Consider the following 24,750-nt stretch of genomic DNA (forward strand, 5'->3'; position numbering starts at 1 on the left):
GTAGGATTAGAGGCTTTCATACATTGGCGTTTCTTGATCAGATCTTTCGTCTCCTGCGATAGCTTACTGGTTTCCTGCCTAACGGCGTTACCACCGACTTCTATTGCGCACTCCTTGATGATGCCCATGAGATTGTCGTTCATTGCTTCAACACTAAGGTCCTCTTCCTGAGTTAAAGCCGAATACCTGTTCTGTAGTTTGATCCGGAATTCCTCTAGTTTCCCTCTTACCGCTAACTCATTGATTGGCTTCTTGTGTACCAGTTTCTTTCGTTCCCTCCTCAAGTCTAGGCTAATTCGAGTTCTTACCATCCTGTGGTCACTGCAGCGTACCTTGCCGAGCACGTCTACATCTTGAATGATGCCAGGGTTCGCGCAGAGTATGAAGTCGATTTCATTTCTAGTCTCACCATTCGGGCTCCTCCACGTCCACTTTCGGCTAACCCGCTTGCGGAAAAAGGTATTCATTATACGCATATTATTCTGTTCTGCAAACTCTACTAATAATTCTCCTCTGCTATTCCTAGAGCCTATGCCATATTCCCCCACTGACTTGTCTCCAGCCTGCTTCTTGCCTACCCTGGCATTGAAGTCGCCCATCAGTATAGTGTATTTTGTTTTGACTTTACCCATCGCCGATTCTACGTCTTCATAAAAGCTTTCGACTTCCTGGTCATCATGACTAGATGTAGGAGCGTAGACCTGTACAACCTTCATTTTGCACCTCTTATTAAGTTTCACAACAAGACATGCCACCCTCTCGTTAATGCTATAGAATTCCTGTATGTTACCAGCTATTTCCTTATTAATCAGGAATCCGACTCCTAGTTCTCGTCTCTCCGCTAAGCCCCGGTAACACAGTACATGCCCGCTTTTTAGCACTGTATATGCTTCTTTTGTCCTCCTAACCTCACTGAGTCCTATTATATCCCATTTACTACCCTCTAATTCCTCCAATAACACTGCTAGACTCGCCTCACTAGATAGCGTTCTAACGTTAAACGTTGCCAGGTTCAGATTCCAATGGCGGCCTGTCCGGAGCCAGGTATTCTTAGCACCCTCTGCAGCGTCACAGATCTGACCGCCGCCGTGGTCAGTTGCTTCGCGGCTGCTGGGGACTGAGGGCCGGGGTTCGATTGTTGTATTCATATAGGAGGTTGTGGCCAAGTACTGCACCAGGGTGGCCAATCCTGCTCTGGTGAGAGAGTGCGTTACCGGTTCTGGTCACCGGGATCAGGCCGCACTCCAGGCCTGTTTGTGCAATTTTCTCAACACACGGTTTTTTTTTTTTTTTTTTTGTATTTTCCGGTGGAGAATAGCGCGGCACCGGGATTTGAATCACGGTCCTCTTGCACTGGAGACGGATACTCTACCGTCCCCGTAGGAGTTAAATTAAAAATTAATTTATGGGGTTTTACGTGACAAAACCACTTTCTGATTATGCACGCCGTAGTGGAGGACTCCGAAAATTTCGACCACCTGGGGTTCTTTAACGTGCACTTAATTCTAAGTACACGGGTGTTTTCGCATTTCGCCCCCATCGAAATGCGGCCGCCGTGGTCGGGGTCTGATCCCGCGACCTCGTGCTCAGCAGTCTAACACCATAACCACTGAGCAACCACGGCGGGTCCCGCAGGAGTTGTACGCCTCATTTAACCTACAGTGGTGCCCTACTTGGTCAGTCAAGGTGGACCAATCTGAGCTCGGTTATACCGCATGGATGGCACTCGGCTAGAGAACCTCGTATTTATGACCTGCACATGTGAGGCCTTACATATTTGAAGATATATATTTATTTTTTTTTTTTTAGGAGGGTTCCCGTACAGTGATAAAATAAAGGAAAAGACATTAAAAGAAAGAAAAAGGGGCGGAAAAAAAAAAAAAACGGAACATAACACGTGATTTGAACTCGTGACCCTTCGATGTTGCCCGGAAAGATAGCTCAGTCGGTTGGTTCGTCAGGCCCCAGGCTACTTTCAAGCGCCACAGCTCCTCCTCTGAGCCTCACACTTACGTGGAAAGAGACTCATGTTGTCCGCGATAGTCGGAGTAGTTGGAAGGCATACTTTCTAGGAAAAATGGCCGCTCAAGGAGAAGAGCGAACTCGAGCGGCTTTAGAGGCTAGGAAAACTGCCTTAAAATATTTAGACTCGAGGGAAAGCTTCGTTAACAAACTATAACACGGCAATCAGCACTCGAATACGACGAGAGAAATTACTGAGACGTGGAAAATTCCCTTGAAAAAAATCTGGTTTGCTAGACAAATGCTCGTATGTATTGGACCTCTTAAAAGATGAGGGGTGAAATATGCGCTCACCGAGAGGGCATCTTCAGCGCGAGACATCCACAAGGCACCTTACAGAGATGTGGAGAGCTTCGCGGCCGGAACGAAGCATCCCTTCTCCGCCGGCCAAGAGGGGGAAACGTGCTTTCCGATCGCTCAAGGTTGCGCGGACAACGCATAGCTCTAGCGTCTAGGAAAAGCTTAACCAGGTGCGATGGCGGCACGCATAGCGTGGGAAGCTAGCCGCCAGAATAACTATACCAAGGACTGCTGCTGATGAGGGCGAAGTACCTTCGTGTAATTATAATAACCCTAATAGGACTACTTTCGAAAAAAAAAAAGGAAACGGCCCAGAGGGCTATACTACGAGAGCTATGACTGATAGTTTTCTATATATATATATATATATATATATATATATATATATATATATATATATATATATATTCATCTCATCTATGGGATCGCATTCGCGCGCTGTTTCTTTGTCTCTGCGTGTAGTACAGTTAAGAGAGCCAGTTTAAGGGCGGAGAAGAAGAAAGAAGAGAAAAGCAAAAACTGCAGCGCCGTGGTTTTAAAGCGCACCCGTGGTAGAGAAACGGAATGCGATATAAGCGTGCGTAGCCATGATACGCACACGACAAACTGCCTTAAAATATTTAGACTTGAGGGAAAGCTTCGTTAGCAAACGATAGCACGGCAATCAGCACTCGAATATAATTATAACCCTAATACTAATTGTAAATATTCATCTCATCTATGGGATCTAATGCGCGCGCTGTTTCTTTGTCTCTGCGTGTAGTAGTTGAGAGAGCCAGTTTAAGGGCGGAGAAGAAGAAAGAAAAGAAAAGCAAAAAAAGCAAAAACTGCAGCGCCGTGGTTTTAAAGCGCAGCCGTGGTAGAGAAACGGAATGCGATATAAGCGTGCGTAGCCACGATACGCACACGACAAACTGCCTTAAAATATTTAGACTCGAGGGAAAGCTTCGTTAACAAACTATAACACGGCAATCAGCACTCGAATACGACGAGAGAAATTACTGAGACGTGGAAAATTCCCTTGAAAAAAAATCTGGTTTGCTAGACAAATGCTCGTATGTATTGGACCTCTTAAAAGATGAGGGGTGAAATATGCGCTCACCGAGAGGGCATCTTCAGCGCGAGACATCCACAAGGCACCTTACAGAGATGTGGAGAGCTTCGCGGCCGGAACGAAGCATCCCTTCTCCGCCGGCCAAGAGGGGGAAACGTGCTTTCCGATCGCTCAAGGTTGCGCGGACAACGCATAGCTCTAGCGTCTAGGAAAAGCTTAACCAGGTGCGATGGCGGCACGCATAGCGTGGGAAGCTAGCCGCCAGAATAACTATACCAAGGACTGCTGCTGATGAGGGCGAAGTACCTTCGTGTAATTATAATAACCCTAATAGGACTACTTTCGAAAAAAAAAAAGGAAACGGCCCAGAGGGCTATACTACGAGAGCTATGACTGATAGTTTTCTATATATATATATATATATATATATATATATATATATATATATATATATATATTCATCTCATCTATGGGATCGCATTCGCGCGCTGTTTCTTTGTCTCTGCGTGTAGTACAGTTAAGAGAGCCAGTTTAAGGGCGGAGAAGAAGAAAGAAGAGAAAAGCAAAAACTGCAGCGCCGTGGTTTTAAAGCGCACCCGTGGTAGAGAAACGGAATGCGATATAAGCGTGCGTAGCCATGATACGCACACGACAAACTGCCTTAAAATATTTAGACTTGAGGGAAAGCTTCGTTAGCAAACGATAGCACGGCAATCAGCACTCGAATATAATTATAACCCTAATACTAATTGTAAATATTCATCTCATCTATGGGATCTAATGCGCGCGCTGTTTCTTTGTCTCTGCGTGTAGTAGTTGAGAGAGCCAGTTTAAGGGCGGAGAAGAAGAAAGAAAAGAAAAGCAAAAAAGCAAAAACTGCAGCGCCGTGGTTTTAAAGCGCAGCCGTGGTAGAGAAACGGAATGCGATATAAGCGTGCGTAGCCACGATACGCACACGACAAACTGCCTTAAAATATTTAGACTCGAGGGAAAGCTTCGTTAACAAACTATAACACGGCAATCAGCACTCGAATACGACGAGAGAAATTACTGAGACGTGGAAAATTCCCTTGAAAAAAAATCTGGTTTGCTAGACAAATGCTCGTATGTATTGGACCTCTTAAAAGATGAGGGGTGAAATATGCGCTCACCGAGAGGGCATCTTCAGCGCGAGACATCCACAAGGCACCTTACAGAGATGTGGAGAGCTTCGCGGCCGGAACGAAGCATCCCTTCTCCGCCGGCCAAGAGGGGGAAACGTGCTTTCCGATCGCTCAAGGTTGCGCGGACAACGCATAGCTCTAGCGTCTAGGAAAAGCTTAACCAGGTGCGATGGCGGCACGCATAGCGTGGGAAGCTAGCCGCCAGAATAACTATACCAAGGACTGCTGCTGATGAGGGCGAAGTACCTTCGTGTAATTATAATAACCCTAATAGGACTACTTTCGAAAAAAAAAAAGGAAACGGCCCAGAGGGCTATACTACGAGAGCTATGACTGATAGTTTTCTATATATATATATATATATATATATATATATATATATATATATATTCATCTCATCTATGGGATCGCATTCGCGCGCTGTTTCTTTGTCTCTGCGTGTAGTACAGTTAAGAGAGCCAGTTTAAGGGCGGAGAAGAAGAAAGAAGAGAAAAGCAAAAACTGCAGCGCCGTGGTTTTAAAGCGCACCCGTGGTAGAGAAACGGAATGCGATATAAGCGTGCGTAGCCATGATACGCACACGACAAACTGCCTTAAAATATTTAGACTTGAGGGAAAGCTTCGTTAGCAAACGATAGCACGGCAATCAGCACTCGAATATAATTATAACCCTAATACTAATTGTAAATATTCATCTCATCTATGGGATCTAATGCGCGCGCTGTTTCTTTGTCTCTGCGTGTAGTAGTTGAGAGAGCCAGTTTAAGGGCGGAGAAGAAGAAAGAAAAGAAAAGCAAAAAAGCAAAAACTGCAGCGCCGTGGTTTTAAAGCGCAGCCGTGGTAGAGAAACGGAATGCGATATAAGCGTGCGTAGCCACGATACGCACACGACAAACTGCCTTAAAATATTTAGACTCGAGGGAAAGCTTCGTTAACAAACTATAACACGGCAATCAGCACTCGAATACGACGAGAGAAATTACTGAGACGTGGAAAATTCCCTTGAAAAAAAATCTGGTTTGCTAGACAAATGCTCGTATGTATTGGACCTCTTAAAAGATGAGGGGTGAAATATGCGCTCACCGAGAGGGCATCTTCAGCGCGAGACATCCACAAGGCACCTTACAGAGATGTGGAGAGCTTCGCGGCCGGAACGAAGCATCCCTTCTCCGCCGGCCAAGAGGGGGAAACGTGCTTTCCGATCGCTCAAGGTTGCGCGGACAACGCATAGCTCTAGCGTCTAGGAAAAGCTTAACCAGGTGCGATGGCGGCACGCATAGCGTGGGAAGCTAGCCGCCAGAATAACTATACCAAGGACTGCTGCTGATGAGGGCGAAGTACCTTCGTGTAATTATAATAACCCTAATAGGACTACTTTCGAAAAAAAAAAAGGAAACGGCCCAGAGGGCTATACTACGAGAGCTATGACTGATAGTTTTCTATATATATATATATATATATATATATATATATATATATATATATATATATATATATATATATATATATATTCATCTCATCTATGGGATCGCATTCGCGCGCTGTTTCTTTGTCTCTGCGTGTAGTACAGTTAAGAGAGCCAGTTTAAGGGCGGAGAAGAAGAAAGAAGAGAAAAGCAAAAACTGCAGCGCCGTGGTTTTAAAGCGCACCCGTGGTAGAGAAACGGAATGCGATATAAGCGTGCGTAGCCATGATACGCACACGACAAACTGCCTTAAAATATTTAGACTTGAGGGAAAGCTTCGTTAGCAAACGATAGCACGGCAATCAGCACTCGAATATAATTATAACCCTAATACTAATTGTAAATATTCATCTCATCTATGGGATCTAATGCGCGCGCTGTTTCTTTGTCTCTGCGTGTAGTAGTTGAGAGAGCCAGTTTAAGGGCGGAGAAGAAGAAAGAAAAGAAAAGCAAAAAAGCAAAAACTGCAGCGCCGTGGTTTTAAAGCGCAGCCGTGGTAGAGAAACGGAATGCGATATAAGCGTGCGTAGCCACGATACGCACACGACAAACTGCCTTAAAATATTTAGACTCGAGGGAAAGCTTCGTTAACAAACTATAACACGGCAATCAGCACTCGAATACGACGAGAGAAATTACTGAGACGTGGAAAATTCCCTTGAAAAAAAATCTGGTTTGCTAGACAAATGCTCGTATGTATTGGACCTCTTAAAAGATGAGGGGTGAAATATGCGCTCACCGAGAGGGCATCTTCAGCGCGAGACATCCACAAGGCACCTTACAGAGATGTGGAGAGCTTCGCGGCCGGAACGAAGCATCCCTTCTCCGCCGGCCAAGAGGGGGAAACGTGCTTTCCGATCGCTCAAGGTTGCGCGGACAACGCATAGCTCTAGCGTCTAGGAAAAGCTTAACCAGGTGCGATGGCGGCACGCATAGCGTGGGAAGCTAGCCGCCAGAATAACTATACCAAGGACTGCTGCTGATGAGGGCGAAGTACCTTCGTGTAATTATAATAACCCTAATAGGACTACTTTCGAAAAAAAAAAAGGAAACGGCCCAGAGGGCTATACTACGAGAGCTATGACTGATAGTTTTCTATATATATATATATATATATATATATATTCATCTCATCTATGGGATCGCATTCGCGCGCTGTTTCTTTGTCTCTGCGTGTAGTACAGTTAAGAGAGCCAGTTTAAGGGCGGAGAAGAAGAAAGAAGAGAAAAGCAAAAACTGCAGCACCATTAAATTGTGCTAATTTTCATATTTGCAATGTTAAGTTGCTCAGGAGTAAACAAGGCTGCCGGCTGTTCAGCATGTGTTCTTTAGAGGGCATGACCACAACATAAGGACTGCTGATGGGTGAACCACGCATCTTAATCAGCGCTGTCGCTGCCAGAGACGCCGTACTGTCTTGGAAGCTATTTTTATGCGTTAGATTTCAATTCGGCTTATCGAAAATCTGGGGAGCGCGAAAAATTGCTTATATGGAGAGCATCAGGCGCAGACCGCGAAATTGGAGCTCACCAAGTCACAAGCAGATATTACGCTTCATAAGGCGACGTGAATCGGAGATACTATTGCTTCTTTCTTCAGCTATGTTTCTATCGCGCCCGTAGACATATGAAACCTCGCTTAGCCAATACCTCCTACGTAACGAAACGCTACCATGCCTTAATTGTGACGTCATCTAAACCGCCCGGCGTTACCAGTGACAACCAAATTTTAGAAGCCTGACCGCGCTAGGTGTAGGCCACGTGCCTCACGAAAATTCGTGCTTTACCGTCTCCCTGCGTGACGCCATGGCTCAAAACAGCTTGTGCCTCTCGATTTTGCAAGATATGTTCACTTGGTTCATTATACGAAACGATGTACTTACTGCCTTTCGCTCGTAAGCCCAAACTGCGGGAAATGCTCCTACGGCATTTTCCTCATCTAAAGGTGCGTGCGCGATACCCACGACTTCAGTTCGATTGGTCATCATTCGCATAACAAGAAAAGACTCGTCAGCAGTAATGTTACGACTCTCGTAGCGGCCATCACCAATATGTTACAAGTTCAAGAATGCGGTCGAAAACGTCGTGGACGTGGTACGGAAACACGATGACAACGTTCTCTTAGTTTCTGTAATTTTCACGTACGAACGTTGACCGCCTAACCACAAGTCCTCTGTTCAGCGCCGAACGTCTGCTGCGGGAAGCAGGTTGTCCGATTTCAGACGCGTGACTCATAAGCTGCGAAAAGCGCGATTTTGTACGGTTGGCCGAAAGATGAAACGGGATAAAAAACCGCAGCTAGTTGCTTCAGACTCTACGCTTGTCTGCTCATTGTTTAAGCAGCCTTTGGAGGAATGAACGGTGTGATCCAGGTTGCACTACAAACTGTCATGGATGCCGAATGTTACCAGGCTTAATTAGGTGACGACGCGTCGCTGCACACTCACGTAGTGATGCATATTCTACGAATTGCCACACGCCGCCGTGATCACTTTTAACTTTTGGCCGACTGCACGCTTACGAGTGTCCTTTTACAGTCACTGGACGGTCCCCGTAATGCACTGTCCTATAGCTTCCGCCATCTTGGTTCCAAAGTAGTGAAGACTTCGAAGTTTGTTACACGGTACAAGAAAGGCTGCTAAGAAGCAGTGGGAAAAAGAGATCATCTCTTAAATTTTCCGCGTCAGATACTCTGGAAACCATTTTCATACTCAAGCAGTTTAGGTGACAAATCTCGAACTGTCAGGTGCTGTAGAACTGAAGTGGAGGCTGTTGCTTAGACGCCGGCCCGCACGCACTTCATTTTCTAGTACTGATCTTTTTGTTAATTTTATTGTGTTTTTTTGTTTTACTGTCTCAATCCTAAAGCAGCTGAGATATTTGCTTTAAAATATTGTGCGGCTACATTCAGTCACTGTGGAAGAATAGTAGCAGCTGACCCTTGTTCACACCTAACTTTTCTTTCTTCTGTCTTTCGACTTAGCTCATGTTGCAGCTCAAAAGACTATTGAAGAGTGACATAAAGTTTATTTCAGTACAAACTGCAAGCATGTAGATTTCACGCCTGTTTGTACAGTTTAAAAAGTTCATTACTGCTGTACAAATCAATAGAAAGATTTATTTTGCACTCACCAGAATTTGTTTTCCATACCATCTTTCGTTGCTTGCGAAGCTTAAATTGTTTTACCGTCGATACGTTTTGCGAGAGTTGTATCTTATTCTTTTTGTCCTGTGCACTACGTATAATCTTAATATCATGAGAACGATGGCCATGGATGAGCGATTAACACTCCTCATATCAATTTAGGCAAACATTTTGCTTCGCTAAACGTTATTTCTTAAGCTCAAGCACATCTAGGATGTAGTATTTTGTCGAGTCACTTATGTCTAGTCATTTATGCTTTCAAGAGCTAGAACCAACGAAAATATGAAAAGTGGCAACGTTATCGGAGTTCAGTTCAGAATGAACCTGCTACCAGTATCATTAAATGTTACGCAAAAATCTAACATTAAAGAGTTCCTTATTCCTTTCATAGAACGAGTAATGCGCCGAAAACAACAGCTTTGCCTTTACCTTCAGATTTTTTCGACGCTATTCTAGGATGGCACAGTAGTGAGGCGCGCTGAGAGCCCCGTTCTTATCCCGTGTCTTATCACTAAACTGGTGGGCTTAAAGGCTGGCGCCTACATGTGGCCGCAAATGCCGAGAGTCGCGACTTAACTGCTACGCAGGCCGATAACGCTATCTCGCTATGAGCAACAAGAGCAGCCTATCAAAATACCTTAGGCTCGTCATGGTATCCAGGCCATATAGACCTACGATATATTTGGCACACCCGCTTGTTATTTTACTGCATTGGGCGAATGGACCTTAGCGCATGTGCGCGTCCTATACCGCAGGAGCTAGCGAATCCTTTTTGTTTCTTCTTCATTTGACTAAGCAACTTCTGACCCTGAGTTTTAGTCTATATGTGAGTTGGTAAGACGGCTTACAGACGTTTCTGTGCATCAACACTAGTGTGTTCGCATTCTAAACTGGGCGACCCCTCTCCTCCTTCTTTCCTTCCTCCTCTCTCTCCCCCTCTCTTTTCTCCCCAAAACGAAACCGCCAAACCAACACGCACGGAAATTGCAACTATACCTCCGCCACACTCAAAACGGACCAAACTGGCAACTGGTCCTAATACGTTCTCGTGCACCAACAAATTCACCGATCGATTAATCGCAACGTTAACTCGAACCAAAAACACGAAACCATGCAACTTAAAAAAAAAGGCGGTCAAGAGGAAGCAGTCGGCGGCGTCGGAGCTGCGCGCCCTGCGGCGGATGCAGTCGGTGGTGCTGGAGGGTTCGGCGCCGGGCGAGGAGGGCCAGGCGCTGCCGCCCCTCTCCGCAGCCGTGGCGGCCGGGGAAGGGCCCTTAGCGCCCCCGGCGCCAGACAGCGCGCTAGAGCCAGACAACGGCGTCGAGGACGACGACAGTGTGTATCAGCCCCCGTCCCCCCCACCGGTAGGTCACGCCAACCCCCTACCCGCCCCCGAAAACCGCTTCTCCGACACGTCCCCGAGACCTGCGTACTTAAAGCCTTTTTTTTTTTCCCTTGGCAAGGAGATACTAGTCAGTGGTATATAGACCATTTCCTTGCTTCGCGAGTGCGCTTCCTTGCATTGCTCATGTGCCAAGTGCTAGTTGCGCATGCTGGAAGGGCTTTGTCTGTTCCGCATGTCTTCGTTACGAGAGCTACTGGACGTAAAACAAGGAAACTGTGCTAGTACATGCTGTTTGCAAAAAGGGTTTCGCAAAGACTAGTTTGGCCAAATACAATACAGTTATAAAAATAAGCCCAATCAACGATCAATTAAATCACTCAGTCAGTCAATCAAATTTTATGTCGATGACAAAAGACCACGCTTAAGAAGCATAGATAGCGAACGAAGTCACGTGGTAAAAATTGGATACCCCGTATTTGTGGTATTTTAGGTACCATTTGAAAACTAAATCCCGGGAACAACAAGTGCGTAGAAAAAGGAAGGCGACAGCTCTCAGAAACCGTACTTTTGCACCTGTATCAAATGCTATCGGGAGACTTATCATCACGTCGTTAACGTTTTTGCGTCCCTTTTGCACGAGCGAGTCACGCTGTAGGGACATGCCTCTACGAGCTTTTGTTTCGAACAGCAATTTTTCGTCCAGTTTATCACCGTACAGATTTCGCCACCTCACTAGGGGTAGCCAACCAACTCCGCCTTTAAGTTCCCTACATTCTTTGTTTCCTTGTTCATTTCTTCCTTCCTTTATTTCGCTCTCACTTATTTTATCATACCGACACACTAACGCTTTCTGCTGTTTCCGGCGTGCAAAAATTTTTTAACGCTCTCGCTATTGTTCCCATCTTCTTCTCCTCTCCTCATGGAAAACACCGAATCTAAGTGATCTGATTACTAGTGTCTATTGAAAAAATTGAAAATAATTTCCTCGTGACTAAAACTGCTACCGATTCCAGCGACGGTGCTTTTTTTGGCAACTCTTCTTGGTTTTTAGTTTTAAGCGGGAAGTAACTGTAGCACAATTTTGACGTATTTCCCGAACCCGGCTTTGCGCCGTCTCTTCCGCGCCTTACGCTTTCTACACCGTGACCATGACGGGCACGCATCCGGTACAGTTTCCGCCTTAAGCTTAGATTCACACGACGGTCCCAATAACTTAAATCAGGACCGTGGAGGCGGCCGACCTGCATCAAATCGCACCGCGAACCGGCAGTCTACGACGGCTTTATGTGCAGCTTGATTTGGCGAAATAGAGCCACGTCACGCTCGTGCGCCGCGCGAAATCGAAGCTAAGCGATAACCGAATAAAACGCGATTAAACCATTCAGGAGGCACTGATATCGAGGGGCACGATAGAAGTGCCCCGATGCTGCTCCGACTGTTAGCCCAGTTCGCTTTGGAAACGAACATACAAGTTGACCGAAAGGAAAATAAGGGAAGATGCGCAACTCCGGCCTCCTCTTCGGGAAGTAGGGAATCGAAATGTCGAAATGGATGAAGCTAAGGAGATATGGAGCGCCACCAAGTGTGGTAGGAGCCACACTGGGTCACTTTCCGACACCTTTGCTTACATTATAGGCGACATGTAAAGTTCGTACAAAATAATAATAATAATAATAATAATAATAATAATAATAATAATAATAATAATAATAGCAATAATAATAATAATAGCCCATGCCACCCTCCACGTGCCGAGCCTGCAATTATGACGGATTTTCGTAACTCGCACAAATGGGCACAGAAAAATGCGCTCATTATTAACGAGACGCTACAGAGGCCATCGACTCGACTTCCGCACGGACGTGTTGTCACATATATTTAGCAACACGTAGCCGAGGCAAGCCGCTTGCTCACGCCACAAAGCACGCCCAATAAACGGCGACGACGGCAGGGAGAGCAAGCAGACTAGACTGTTTATTACACAGCGTGGATAGCCTCTGTTAACGTGGTACCCGCTGTTCTTTCATCTACATCCTCTCCTATTCGCGGTGGCGCGTCAATCGTCTCTCTCGTCAATTGTCTCGTCTGTCAAGCAATCTGTTCGGCATAAACACGCGCCGAGATGGATTGCACTTTCTGGCATTTCTTACATTCACCTTCCTAAGCTGCTAGTTATGTTTGAAAGTACGCTAAAAAAAGAAAGTTACGCCCTTTAGGGCTTTTATTTTCCAGAAGCTCTAACCGTAATCTATAATGCGTGTATTTCCCTTATTTAACGATGCGTGCCTGATACCTTTAGGTCAGAAACGGCATGCGCCTTTCAGCGTGGCACATCAATCTTGGCAAACAGCGTGCGCGGAACGTTAAAGAAAGAAAGTACACGCACAATAAACGACGACCATTCTTTAGAGACGAGTAAATCCCCAAAGGATTTCAATATTTTTAAAGTGTACATTACGCGAGGGCACTCTGAAAAAATAAAAAGAGAGGAATCACTTGACGAGTCCTTTTGGTGAGTTAAGAAGTGCGTTCACGGTTTAACGTCGCTTTCAGGTTGTTCTTGTGAGCTTACACTTCAGTTGAAGCGCATTCACCCTGCTTCTCTCAAAATAACAAAACAGAAAAGTACCCCACCGAGAGATACGAGAACTCTCTAAAGTGCCCTTAGATGCAAGAGAAGCGGTAGATAATTCAAAACGAGTTGCCAGCGCTAATTCCTTCGTTCTTGGAGTACGGTTCCGCACGAAGAGCATCACAGTCTATTTTGCATGCAATTACATCATCTTACGCTCCAGCGGATTATAAAGCATCACTTTGCGTCAGAAAGGGAATTAATTCCGCGTTAAGCTATACTGAACCGATTAGACCGATAATCATCTCAAACAAAATGTTTTTCTTTTTACCACTACTTTTTTTCACGCCCTTCCGTCGAACCGTAAAAAATAATAATAAAGATAGCGGAAACAACATTTCTTCGCATTTGCAATTGCGTTACAGCCATGTCGCGAAAGCCCTTCTTGTTTTTTGAGCAAACACGTCAAGCTTCTTTTTAGGGAACCCATCGGTCATCCCTTACTCGGACGGCTTGAATAATTGCAGTTCTGCGGTGCACTCACGTTGTCGTGGAAAGATTAGTGAGAGTCGGTAATGTTTGCTTCGATATCCCTGAAAACAAGAGGAATGAGGATAGCCCCTTTTTGTTTTGTACTCTGGGTGGAACAAATGGGGAAACGTTTCAAGAATGACGGTTGCAGTTCCTGCCTCGGGGCGGACCACGGTTCGAGAGAAGCGTGCCGTTGTTCCTCGCCGTAGTTTTTACCACGAGCGATGGAAGTGGTGCACCTGAGAAAATAAAATTATGGAGAACACCGAAAGGCTTCTTAAGGAAAAGGGCGCGGTAAGGAAAGCAAGTGACGTCGTTTCAGAAACAAACATATTTTCGCTTAAGTTAGTGTGTATTATTTATTGTGCCGAGACATCTGCTATCAGCTTGATTTCGAATATATATATATATATATATATATATATATATATATATATATATATATATATATGTGTGTGTGTGTGTGTGTGTGTGTGTGTGTGTGTGTGTGTGTGTGTGTGTGCGTGTGTGTGTGTGTATGTGTGTGTGTGTGTGTGTGTGATGTTCTTGAGCGATGTGTTCATCAATTTCTTTGACGGTACGCAGTTTGTACCTAGCGCAACATTGACCAGCCGAATACTTTTTGATAAAGATCTAGAATGTATGGACTACAACTTTTTACATTTTATTTTTTACAGCGCGTCTTGGTAGGAATGTTGTTTCCATTCCGCGGATGGCTGGCTTGCTATACGTCAACTTGCTTCGCGGTGAATCAGGCTTTGCCACATAAAGATTCTTAGTAAGGAGAAGCACGCTTCACGTTGTCCCTTGAATTGTAGTTTGCATATTGGATTGTGAATCACAGCGCACAGACGACCAGAGGATTGGCAAAATAAACAGACACGTGCACTTGGGTCTGTTTCTTCTGTCAGTTTAGTTCACTTTTAGTTTAGTTCGCTTCCGTTAGGTCTTCACATTTATTCTGCTGGTGCGCTGTGTCTTACTTGAATAACAAGCTCGTCGGCCACACACCTTTTTTTTTTTCTTCTGTATATTGGAAGAGCTTGTGCTTGCAGCTAAGGAGTTATTAGGACAGCGCCCATAAATAACTAAATAATTGATTCTCTATCAATGTTAATGCACCTGGATCAAATTTCGCAACGCAGCGTTTGATGCGAGCCGTTTGTGCGGCTGAAAGCCGTTCGCTTGCAGAAAGCAGTATTCGGGTGGCGTTGCGACAAATGGATAGTCCGGGAGATTCTGTGGGATCGAACGAACGCATGCATGCACGGTGAGGCAGAAATAAGTCTCAAGCTTGTCGAAACAGTAAAGGCGAATAAATGTAAGCCGTGCCCAAAACAACGCGACGGTTGAGTAAAACGATGCCACTGCGCGTAGGAGGTAACCGAACTATTGAAACGAAGCACTTTGCGAGGGCACTCGAAATTATGAAAGCTCATTGGCTTAGGCCGTCGCTCTTTTATTATGAAGGATTTTGAGAAATCTAAAAAACAACTGTAAACAAAAATGGTGGTGGGTTCAGCTGTCAGTTGGGTCTTTTGCGCCGTGTCACTTGCAAGGTAGTTAAATATGGAGAAGGCGATACGAACGCAGCTGCGACAAAGAAACTCAAGCACAACGAAAATGACAAAACCAACAGTGCTTGGGCTGTTGCAGTGGCTTCAGCCGTCGCAGCCCAACATACACCTGACACCACACAGCTCCCTCGTAGCACAACCGACACCAGGAGCCAGGAACAATACAGAAAACAAGAAGTTAAGGTACATTGATGTTGGGCGGGAGAAGGAATGGGTCGATTTTGTTAAGCATTGAAGCACAACACACAGCGACGTATGGCGATGCATGCGTCAGCAAACCATCTCTTGCACTACTAAATAAAGAGCTTATAATTCACGCGCATGCCATGATATAAATAACACTGTGAACCAAGTTCATATTTATCTTTTTTTTTCTGTCTGGCAAATTTTATCGTCAACTTGCTCGGGCAACTATTTATGCAACGCACCTCGTGAATGGTATATGTGGTTCTCTTGTCTCGGAAATAAAGATGACACTAAGGGTATAGCGAGACGTGTGTGGACATCCGTGTGTGTTCTGTGCAATGGTGTATGTTGCGCTATGCTCACGAGATTTGTAATATGACGTTTCACCACAAAACACAACCTGCAAACCTAGTCAGCGGTATGTATCACCACGAAGTGCGGTAGACTATGAGCGTTCGATATGTCTGCCGCGCAAACCGTAGAACACGTAACAATATAAAACTCACGTGCCTTTCAAAGTCAAGAACGTTAGTATGGCGCGTTTTTTATGTGCGCTGTGCCTGACTTCCTGGATGAGTTAGTGCGAAACCCATACCTTCATAAACAAAAAAGTCCCTCCATAGGAGCACAGTCGTCTAATTAGAGGCGCTCCACCAAATGTTCACAAGTAGACCGAGTCATACACTGAAAATTAGCTGCCAAGGGAATATAAGGAGAAAAATGTAATTGAGTTCTGCGCAGGCTTATTACGCCGAGAACGGAAGCGATCTTGATGGAGGTTGGTATGCGCCTCCACTCCGAAATTTAATTCTCTCTGCGTGCGAGTTCGAGAGAGGTAAAAAAATGTAGAATAGAGGAAAAAGTGAAATGTAGCCTGTAGCGCGTCTTGCGCTGTAGGAAGAGAATTTGAAGTAATCGACTGTTGCCCGGCTCTGCGCGTGGAATACAGGGTATTATTCGGCTTCGCCCGCTTGAAGAAGCAAGACTAAAAAGAAACACCACGGACAGCGTGGGAGGATGAAAAGAACGCGAAGGGGACTACATCCCCGAAATGTCATACAGTTTAAATTACGCCCGCTCGGATCAATTTTGCTGCCTTCCCAGAGGGAGTGAGGAAACAGCGACCGGCAGTCACATGGAGGGAAAAGGAGAGGAACGAGAAAGGAAGTCAGAGCCGCGACAAAGGAGCGATGCTCTGCAACTCCGCCGCCTCCTCTCGCAAAGCCAGCCAGCGTGGGCTGAACTGTACGCTCGCCAGCGCACGGGCGGAGGTAATTTAAACGCGTGGCGTCGAGCCATTTGTCAGACGCCACCGACTTTTCGATTCCGGCGGGGGGCGCCATGGTTTCGCACCGCGTAAGGTCCCTAGATAAAACAAGTTTCGCGAAGGTGCTCGCTTCCTTCGAAACGAGGCGTGCGCGACGGGTGCGCATGCGCAGCAGAAAGTATCAAAGCCCTGGCCTGATGGAGCTTCAAAATAAGAACGCTAGGGAGAAATCTGGCGCCGGTATCTGCGCGCGTCGCCAGTAGGGCAGCCGTGCCAGGGTGGAAATAAAAAGTAAAGCCAGTTCCACGCAGTGAAAGCTGTCCAAACAGCGAAGCTGGAGGTCGTTTTTTCAAGCTTGAACTCGTGTTTTGCGCGATTTTCGTACAAGCCTTTCGTCTCAAAAAAAAATTAAATTATGGGGTTTTACGTGCCAAAACCACTTTCTGATTATGAGGCACGCCGTAGTGGAGGACTCCGGAAATTTCGACCACCTGGGGTTCTTTAACGTGCACCTAAATCTAAGTACACAGGTGTTTTGGCATTTCGCCCCCATCGAAATGCGGCCGCCGTGGCCGGGATTCGATCCCGCGACCTTGTGCTCAGCAGCCTAACACCATAGCCACTGAGCAACCACGGCGGGTAAGCCTTTCGTCTCGTTGTCGCCGTTTTGCTAGATTCGAGCTTCGGTTCCGGATTGCGCACACTCTTCAGTTGCGTGAGGTTGTGATGAAACCACAGTCTATCACACACCTCGCAGCAGTGGCCGCACTCACGGTCGAGGAATTATTTCATGAACCGTCCATCGACACCCTACGTGGGAGGAATCTCTCAGCGTCAACGTCTCTGCTCGGCCTCCTACTCTCGAAGTTGGGGGTTAGCTTACCTCTGCTGGCGCTTGGCTTGGGTTGCTTTTTTCTTGAAAGGGGGAGTTGGCTTACCTCCACCGGCGTTTGGCTTGCGCTTCTTGTTGTCGATCCTCGGCGGTAGCGGCTTCCCTCCGTTGGCGCTTCTCGCTCTCAGATTTCAGGATTTGTGCGACATCGACGCTGCCGCTCGTGCCGAGTGGAATCCGTGGGGCGAAAGGACGCGCACCGGCGAAACACCTGCTCGTATACCCCTCTCCTGCCCCCCTCCCCCACCGCGCGCTCTGCCCCCTGCCTGGCACAGGACAACGGACAGCGAAGGCTTGACAGCTCCGTTGTTAATAATGGACTGTGCAATGATTTATCTTTACGTCACCCTTCTGGCTTCGAATACATTCACAAACCTACATCGTCATAGATAAGTTGTTTTTCTTGTAAAACAAGAAAGAAACTAACGGGAAGTGCTGCTGCTCAAAAATCACCGACATATTTAACAAGGCCTATACTGGAAAACGTCCGGATGAATTTGTGATTTGGATTCTAGAACTTAGGCGGCAAAATGAATTAGGTTTTAACGCTAAAAACGTAACAACGCTAAAAAAACGTAAGGAGGCTGGCATGTAAAATAACCGAAAATGGTATTAGGAGAACCTGCGAAGCGGTGAATAAGAACAACAACCAGCAGCAGCAGCATACGACGACGACGATTATGATTATCTACTTTCTGCATGCTGTAATATTAGCTCAGTGCAAGTTCAGCCCAGAGACACCTTAATTCGCCAGTTTCTGGTTGTCAGTAAATATTAATAGGCGCAACATGCGACACGCCTTGCAAACGACCTTAAGAAGAACAACTTTAATTCACGTACATTAAAAACAATTGAAGTATGTTATCTGAACAAGGCTGCGACTACAAGGTGTCAATGTCGTTTGACGTTTATGACCATGCTAGATTTATTCAAGAGAAGCCGACTATTCTACTCAATATAACATGTGTGCAACTCTCAATGCTCTCTAAATGAAGAGTTAGATACAAGAAACACAACCGTATACAGATTAACTTAGCTACAATATTAACGTACTAACACTACAGCACCAAATGATGCAATGAGTAGCTTACGGACCGACAATCTTCTTTCCGTAAGAGGTCTCCTATTAACGCCCCAGTATTTGCAACGGAATAGGCTTAGTTCGTGTTGCCTCAGATATGGAACCTCCCTTTCCTACACCGTGCATATTTACAGTTTTTACCGATTGCCGAACTTACGAGTTGTATAACAAAATCAAACACCCACAGGCCAGACAATAAAGTAGAAGAACAAAAAGATTGTGGTCCCGTATGGTTGCGCCTATTTTAGACACTTTCTTTCTTTCTTCTTGAAAAAAAAAAGAAAAGTTGCAGCGTTTTCTTATGTCCGAACCTGACGGACGGAATCTTCGAACAACCTTTAAGACACACCAAAATGAGCATGTAACGTTGCAGCACGGTTTCTAATGCAAAGAAGGAAAGGAATGCCCAGCCTCTCTTTCCGTGACGAAAAAGAAAACGCGCTCAAAGATTGCGAAAGTTAGATTCAGAAGAAAAAAGCGATGGGGCAGGAAGGCAACGGACATCGATGAAGCCCAGCCCGAAGTTTACAGGTAATGGTAAGAAGAAAGTTGGAAGCAGGAGAGTGCGGCCACACTGCTGTCCGGTGGCGGTATTACTCTAGGTCTTGTAAAATGCCTTTGCAATCCTCCTTAAGAGAATTCGCTGTCATTCCGGTCCCGAAGGCATTACGTCAATAACGTTTTATTCAGCTTTCGCCATCTCTCCTATTCGCCTAAGAACTTCGAGAAATAGCGAACTTCTCTTTTCACCCACTCTCGCGTCTATTATACTTTGGACAGAAAATTTGCGAGGCGCAGTGTTCAGTATTTCTGAAGCCTCGTTCGGCATTTTATTTTTGTTCTTTCTTTCTTGCGAGAAAGTCGCCAAATAAATATGCGGAAGGCCATTTCCAAAGTTTAACGTTCTTTTCTGGACTGCAACACAATATTGGCATCTTCGGAGCTGCATTCGTCGCATATTTAAGGACCACGTAGCGAAGTTTCTTACTTCTTCTGTTTCTTTTTATTCGATCGACTTCGTTTGATTGCTAGCTAAAATGGTCCAGTCTGCAGTGCCGGATACACATACGCACTCGCACGTTCGGAATTTTCCGCCTTCGTTGCCTCGCCATACAGACATTGGCGAACAGCGGCGTGGTACGGTCCCGCCTTTACGAACGACATGCTCCCGTCTCCCTCATCGCTCTTCTCTCTGCGACTACAGGCAGACGTGCTTCGTCGTGTTCTTATACAGCGCTCTTATCCCATTCGCCTTACTCTATACTCGTCCCGTCATTTATACATCTCTCTTTCGTCCTTCGTAACAAAACCCTCACGCCCAGGATCCTCTAATACATTTCTCTCCAGCGCTTGCACACATGCCAGCCGTGCGCGTGCGTGCATGTTCGACGTCACTGCGCCCGGAGACACGTCTAGCCTATAGGCGCGATCCGTTATGAACCAGCAGCTGCCGCAGACAGCTGCCGCGAGAGACATGCGCGATTCGCACGTGCAAAGGCGCGGTGACGTGCGAGAAAGGACGACGTCGTTCGGGGCTATTTAGCTGTCTCGTCCGGCGTTGTCCACCCGACTTCTCTCTTTACTATTATTCCTCTCATTTTTATTCCTTCTTTTTTACTGTCTCCTAACAACTTTTTCACTTCCATCTTGTTCCCTTCTGTGCTTCGGTCTTCCCACGTCGTCTGCTCTCATTCTCAGCCAACTCCTTTTTTTTTTCGTCTTTCGTCTGTTTGCCTTCAAACATCTACGCTTTCGTTCTCGCCTCCCATTTCAATCGATTTCTCACATAGTAGAAGGAGACCTCGGATGGATTTGAGGGAAGTAGCTCTCCTTCCAACTCTCACTTTCTTATCCGTGCCAGCTTCCTCTCTTCTACTTTCCGGCCGCGTTACTTCCATTGTCACGAAGGAGAAAATGCAAACTTCTGTCACACCACCTCTGCACTACAGAAAAGTTGCTTTTCCTTTGCTCCATAACGAAATGTGCAGTCAATGTTCTAAACATGAATAGAAAACATCTGTAAAAAGGAGAAAGACAAGGCGTCAGCGTGAGCCAGATCGGATTTCAATAGTAATGCCCGCTCATGTGTACACACTTGTTTGCAGAAAAGGGAGAGCGGGGGAGTGATCGGAAGGCGGGCTGATGCCGGGCCAACCGGAAGTGGAGTGCTTCCGAACTCTTCCTCTTTGTACACTTGCTCCTTCTTCGTCTCGGCCTTGTGCTTATCGTAGCTTCCTTCTCGTCTTCCTCGAACGCTCTCCCTGTGCCTCATATTATGTTGCTCCTTCTTCCTTTCTCTCTTTCTTAACGTTCTGGCGAATCAGCTTCACCTTTTGAAGGACATGCTCGAACACGTCAGTGAATGGCTGCCTTTGGTAGATGCGAAAAGATACGCGTGGAAAAGGTCAAAGATAGAAAATCTGTAGAACGGCTGTCTCGTCGGCAGTGGCGGTGGCGCAGTGGACACGTGGAGCACGAACAGAACACCGAGAGCCAGCGAGAAAATGTCCTTAAAACGAGCAGCGGCTGGCTTTCTGTTCGAGAATGCGAACGGTACGGCTTGCTCCGGGCTGCGCTATCGCAAGCTTACCACGTTCGAGGTTCCACGCAAGCGTTGACGGATCGGACAGTGCTGCAGCCATACGGGAATTTTATTTATTTATTTATTTATTTATTTATTTATTTATTTATTTATTTATTTACAGGATGATGTTTTAGAGCTTCTTGCGTCTACAGCTGCAACGTCCCTCTCACCTAGTATCTCGAGCGTTAAGTTGTCCCTCGTTTTCATTGGTGGTCTTTGCAGGCCATTGTGTCCATGGTATTACGCTAAAATGGCGACGAGCGGAGAATATAAACATTTTGTGGCTACGAGCTCCAAATTCTCGCTCGCTGTAACATCACCTGGGCAATGAGGTTGTCATGTAGCTGTGCGGAGTAATCGTAAACGTTGACTCAGCCGACCCGACGGGAGCATATTGTTGCTCTTCCTATCCGTTTATCACGGAAAATCATGACTGCCACTACAAGCCTGGTTTGCCGTGACCAAGAGCTCCGTCGTGGCTACAGGACGAAACACTGCCCGCACTCACGAGGTCGCTTATACGTCAAAGCTGTTCGTAAAGACAGGCGTCGGCGAGTCGGGATACAGGGAACGCAATAAAAGAGAAAGCGGCCGGTCACTGATAAACAGCTCTGACAAACCATAGGCTCCGAGAACTCGCGCCTCCCATCTTCTTCCTTTTATACGCACGTAACGTTAAGCGTGCGGGAATTTCGTATATGAGACGAAAGACCCGAGGACGCCTATGGGCTCTTACGCCCACAGCTTCCTCTGGCTCATCCAAGCGGCCCCCGTCGATATCTCAGTGCCAGCCCGACCGAGCTTAACGCGAAGCCCTTCCGTCGTGAAATTCCAGAGTGTATCGAGTGACCGAAAGCGTCGTCGTTTTCGTATATGGCGCCCTATAAAGGAACCGCGCGAGCATCGTCGGGCGTATAACTACGCGCCCTTTTGCCCCATCCGAACGTGCGGCTTCTTCGGGCGATGGACCCAGCCGCGTCGCGCCGTCAGCCGCTCTCCGTTGGCTTGGTCGATACGCATCAGCATAAACAACGCCGTTGGTGGGCAAGCACGCTCGCACTGAGTGACTTTCCTGGTAGCCGCGCGTGCGACTGAGTGTTCACATATACAGTCCGGGATGAGCGTCGTCACCGGACTGGCGTCGGTCGTCGCACCATAATGTACGGGCATAGGCATAATAGAGGCGCATAACCTTAGACGACGCGAAAAACAAAGGTGCATGAAGACATCGAGGCCGCGGTTGTAAGCACTACCGACATCCTTCGGTATTTGGTAAACAAGGCAGGTCGCCCGGTTTTAACATTCGCGAAGCAACGTCCTGGAAAAGACTGTATCATTTCGCTTACTCACAGCCCTGATTACCGGCAAGAGAAGGCACCTCTTCACACGACACGAAACGAAGCTTGGTCGCGTGAAGTATTGGGCCCCTAGTTGGTTGCAGTATTATTCAATATGTAAGAGCGCCAAAAAAAGTTTCTTTGTTTTCATTCTGCAACACGCACATATTTCTAGCTTGTATTCGTGATAAAGATTTCCAGTTGAATAACAGCGCATGTTCATCGGTTCACGCCCTCGTCTAACGTCGCGCTGTTATGCGTTTTGAAAGAAAACAAAAGCGTTCGTCATCTTCACGCGAATAAAGCGTGCTGTTACGCTGTCACATTTGCTTAAGATACTGTCGTCACCCCCTTTATCTTTAATTCGCTGGTGGCGTGCAACTAGCTGCTACGAGGCGCCATCGAAATGGCTCATTTTGCCGGTGCGTTTACATCGAACTGCCGTGCGCCAGACGAAACGATCGGGTTATCCGCGCACTGCCAACTCTGCTTTGTGGCGCCGCGCTACTTCGACCGAAATGTCATTTGCTAAGCCCGACGTAACGAAATCGGTGACGTCAAGATCACCGCGGCTTAATCGGGAGCATCCCCATTAGATCCTATGGCAGTCGGAAAAGATCAAAGTACACAGGCCTTGTGCTGTCTTTAGGAAGCGTTGGCACGGCACCTTAAGTGATGCGTTTGATCAAGGATGCCGGGCACTGTCCACCTTCTACGAGCCTCCAGCAGGTTGATTTTCATTCGTGGCTTAACATATGCGCCCGCGGAAAAAAGTTTCGATTTCTCGCGCGCTACGCGACAACGAGAAACAAAAGCTGCCCCAAGTGCTTCTCACAAACACGGGCACCCGCTCGACTACCGTGCAAAGTTTATTTTTTTTTCTGTTGACATCAATACTGAACACGCCCAGAGTCACAGAGTGGCGACGGCTGATGCCGACCGCACGAATAATAGGTGCTTAGGCGGCTGTTTTTTTTTTTTTTTTACAAGCACGCTTCAACACGTGAAATTCAATTACAATTATAACAAATTTACAAGAATTTGAGCACCGCAGTGATCATCGAGGTGTGTGTCTTTCGCTTCATGCGCGTGTGACTTGCAATGTTGCTGAATGTTTGTGCGTGTGTCTGGGTAGACGTCGCAGAGTGGAACGGCGTGGAACAGCGTCGGCGCGCCGCCGTAGCACTATAGCGTGCGCAAGCTGCATCGCCGAAAACAGAATGACATGACGATGAGTATATAACAGCGTGCTGGGTGCGAGAAAAAGGAATTTGAAACGGTGGGTTGCTGATTTTCCACGCCTTCCGTTTTACGAGTGTTCACAAAAACCGGGGACAACGTCAGGCAAATAGGTTTGTCTCTATTTCTCGACTCTTAGACGCCACGTTGTCCAACAACTGCTAAGATTGATATTCCGATAATATTCCATATATCTTGCTCGTCCGGTCACTAAGGGCTCTGTGGATTTTCCACGAAAAAGAGAAAAAAAAATAAGAGAAAGGAAACTCGGCGTGAGCCTCGAAGGGGTACCTCCAGCTTTTCATCCTTGTGATTGAGTTGCTCTATTAAAGCTGCTGTCAACACGATTATCTCTCTTTCTCCATACTCTCTCACCACCTTACGCCATCACTGGCTAGTAGCTGGCCAGAACACACTGCCAAAGGCCAACCATGGAGATTAAATCTTCTTCTCTCCCGAGAAACTTTTCCACCGAACTTTCGTACGCTACAGTATAGGTTACTCCTTTCACTTCGTTGGGATCGTTGCGCGCTTTCTGAAGTTTGCGCACGTTTCTGAGTTCACCCGGCACGTCAAGGGTAGCGCTTTGCGCTGATGGCCGAGGTCCGTTAACTAAGCGTGACCTGAGGCTGTGCACAAGAAAGCACAAAGAAAAAACAAAGATTATATGGTGGCGAAACGATAGGACAAGATGAAAAAGAAAACCGCTTACCGGAAAGCCCTGCCTTAATCACCATGCCATATCAGGTCGATTAACAATCGATTAACCCAGCAGCCGAATGGCTCGCCTTCGAAGACGTGATCTGGGTGCCGAAAAAACGGGGTGGCTTGTAAGTGTCGCGAGTGCCCCTAACAGGTCGCCTGCGCCCCGCCCATGCCTCTAGTGTGACACGAGTCCATGAATGCTTGCTGCAGTGAAACGTAGTACAAGATCGCATTACTAATCACATTAACATATAGAAATAGCACACATACGCAAAGAGAAAGAGAA

The 24,750-nt window shown here is 46.5% G+C and overlaps 1 protein-coding gene across 2 annotated transcripts in view; it reads left to right on the forward strand.

The window, feature by feature from the left end:
- The window catches only part of LOC126541736 (sodium/potassium/calcium exchanger Nckx30C-like), a 259,728-nt gene that overhangs the window by 202,472 nt on the left and 32,506 nt on the right, over nt 1–24,750 (forward strand). Inside the window, exon 4 of one of the 2 annotated variants that reach the window (XM_072286453.1) lies at nt 10,279–10,512. The exons of the other annotated variant lie outside the window; for it this stretch is intronic. Coding sequence (XP_072142554.1) covers nt 10,279–10,512 — 234 coding nt within the window. The remainder of the gene's footprint in view (nt 1–10,278; nt 10,513–24,750) is intronic. 2 annotated transcript variants of the gene reach the window in all.

The sequence above is a fragment of the Dermacentor andersoni genome, chromosome 2 (genome assembly GCF_023375885.2).
Source record: "Dermacentor andersoni chromosome 2, qqDerAnde1_hic_scaffold, whole genome shotgun sequence".
Classification (NCBI taxonomy): domain Eukaryota; kingdom Metazoa; phylum Arthropoda; class Arachnida; order Ixodida; family Ixodidae; genus Dermacentor; species Dermacentor andersoni.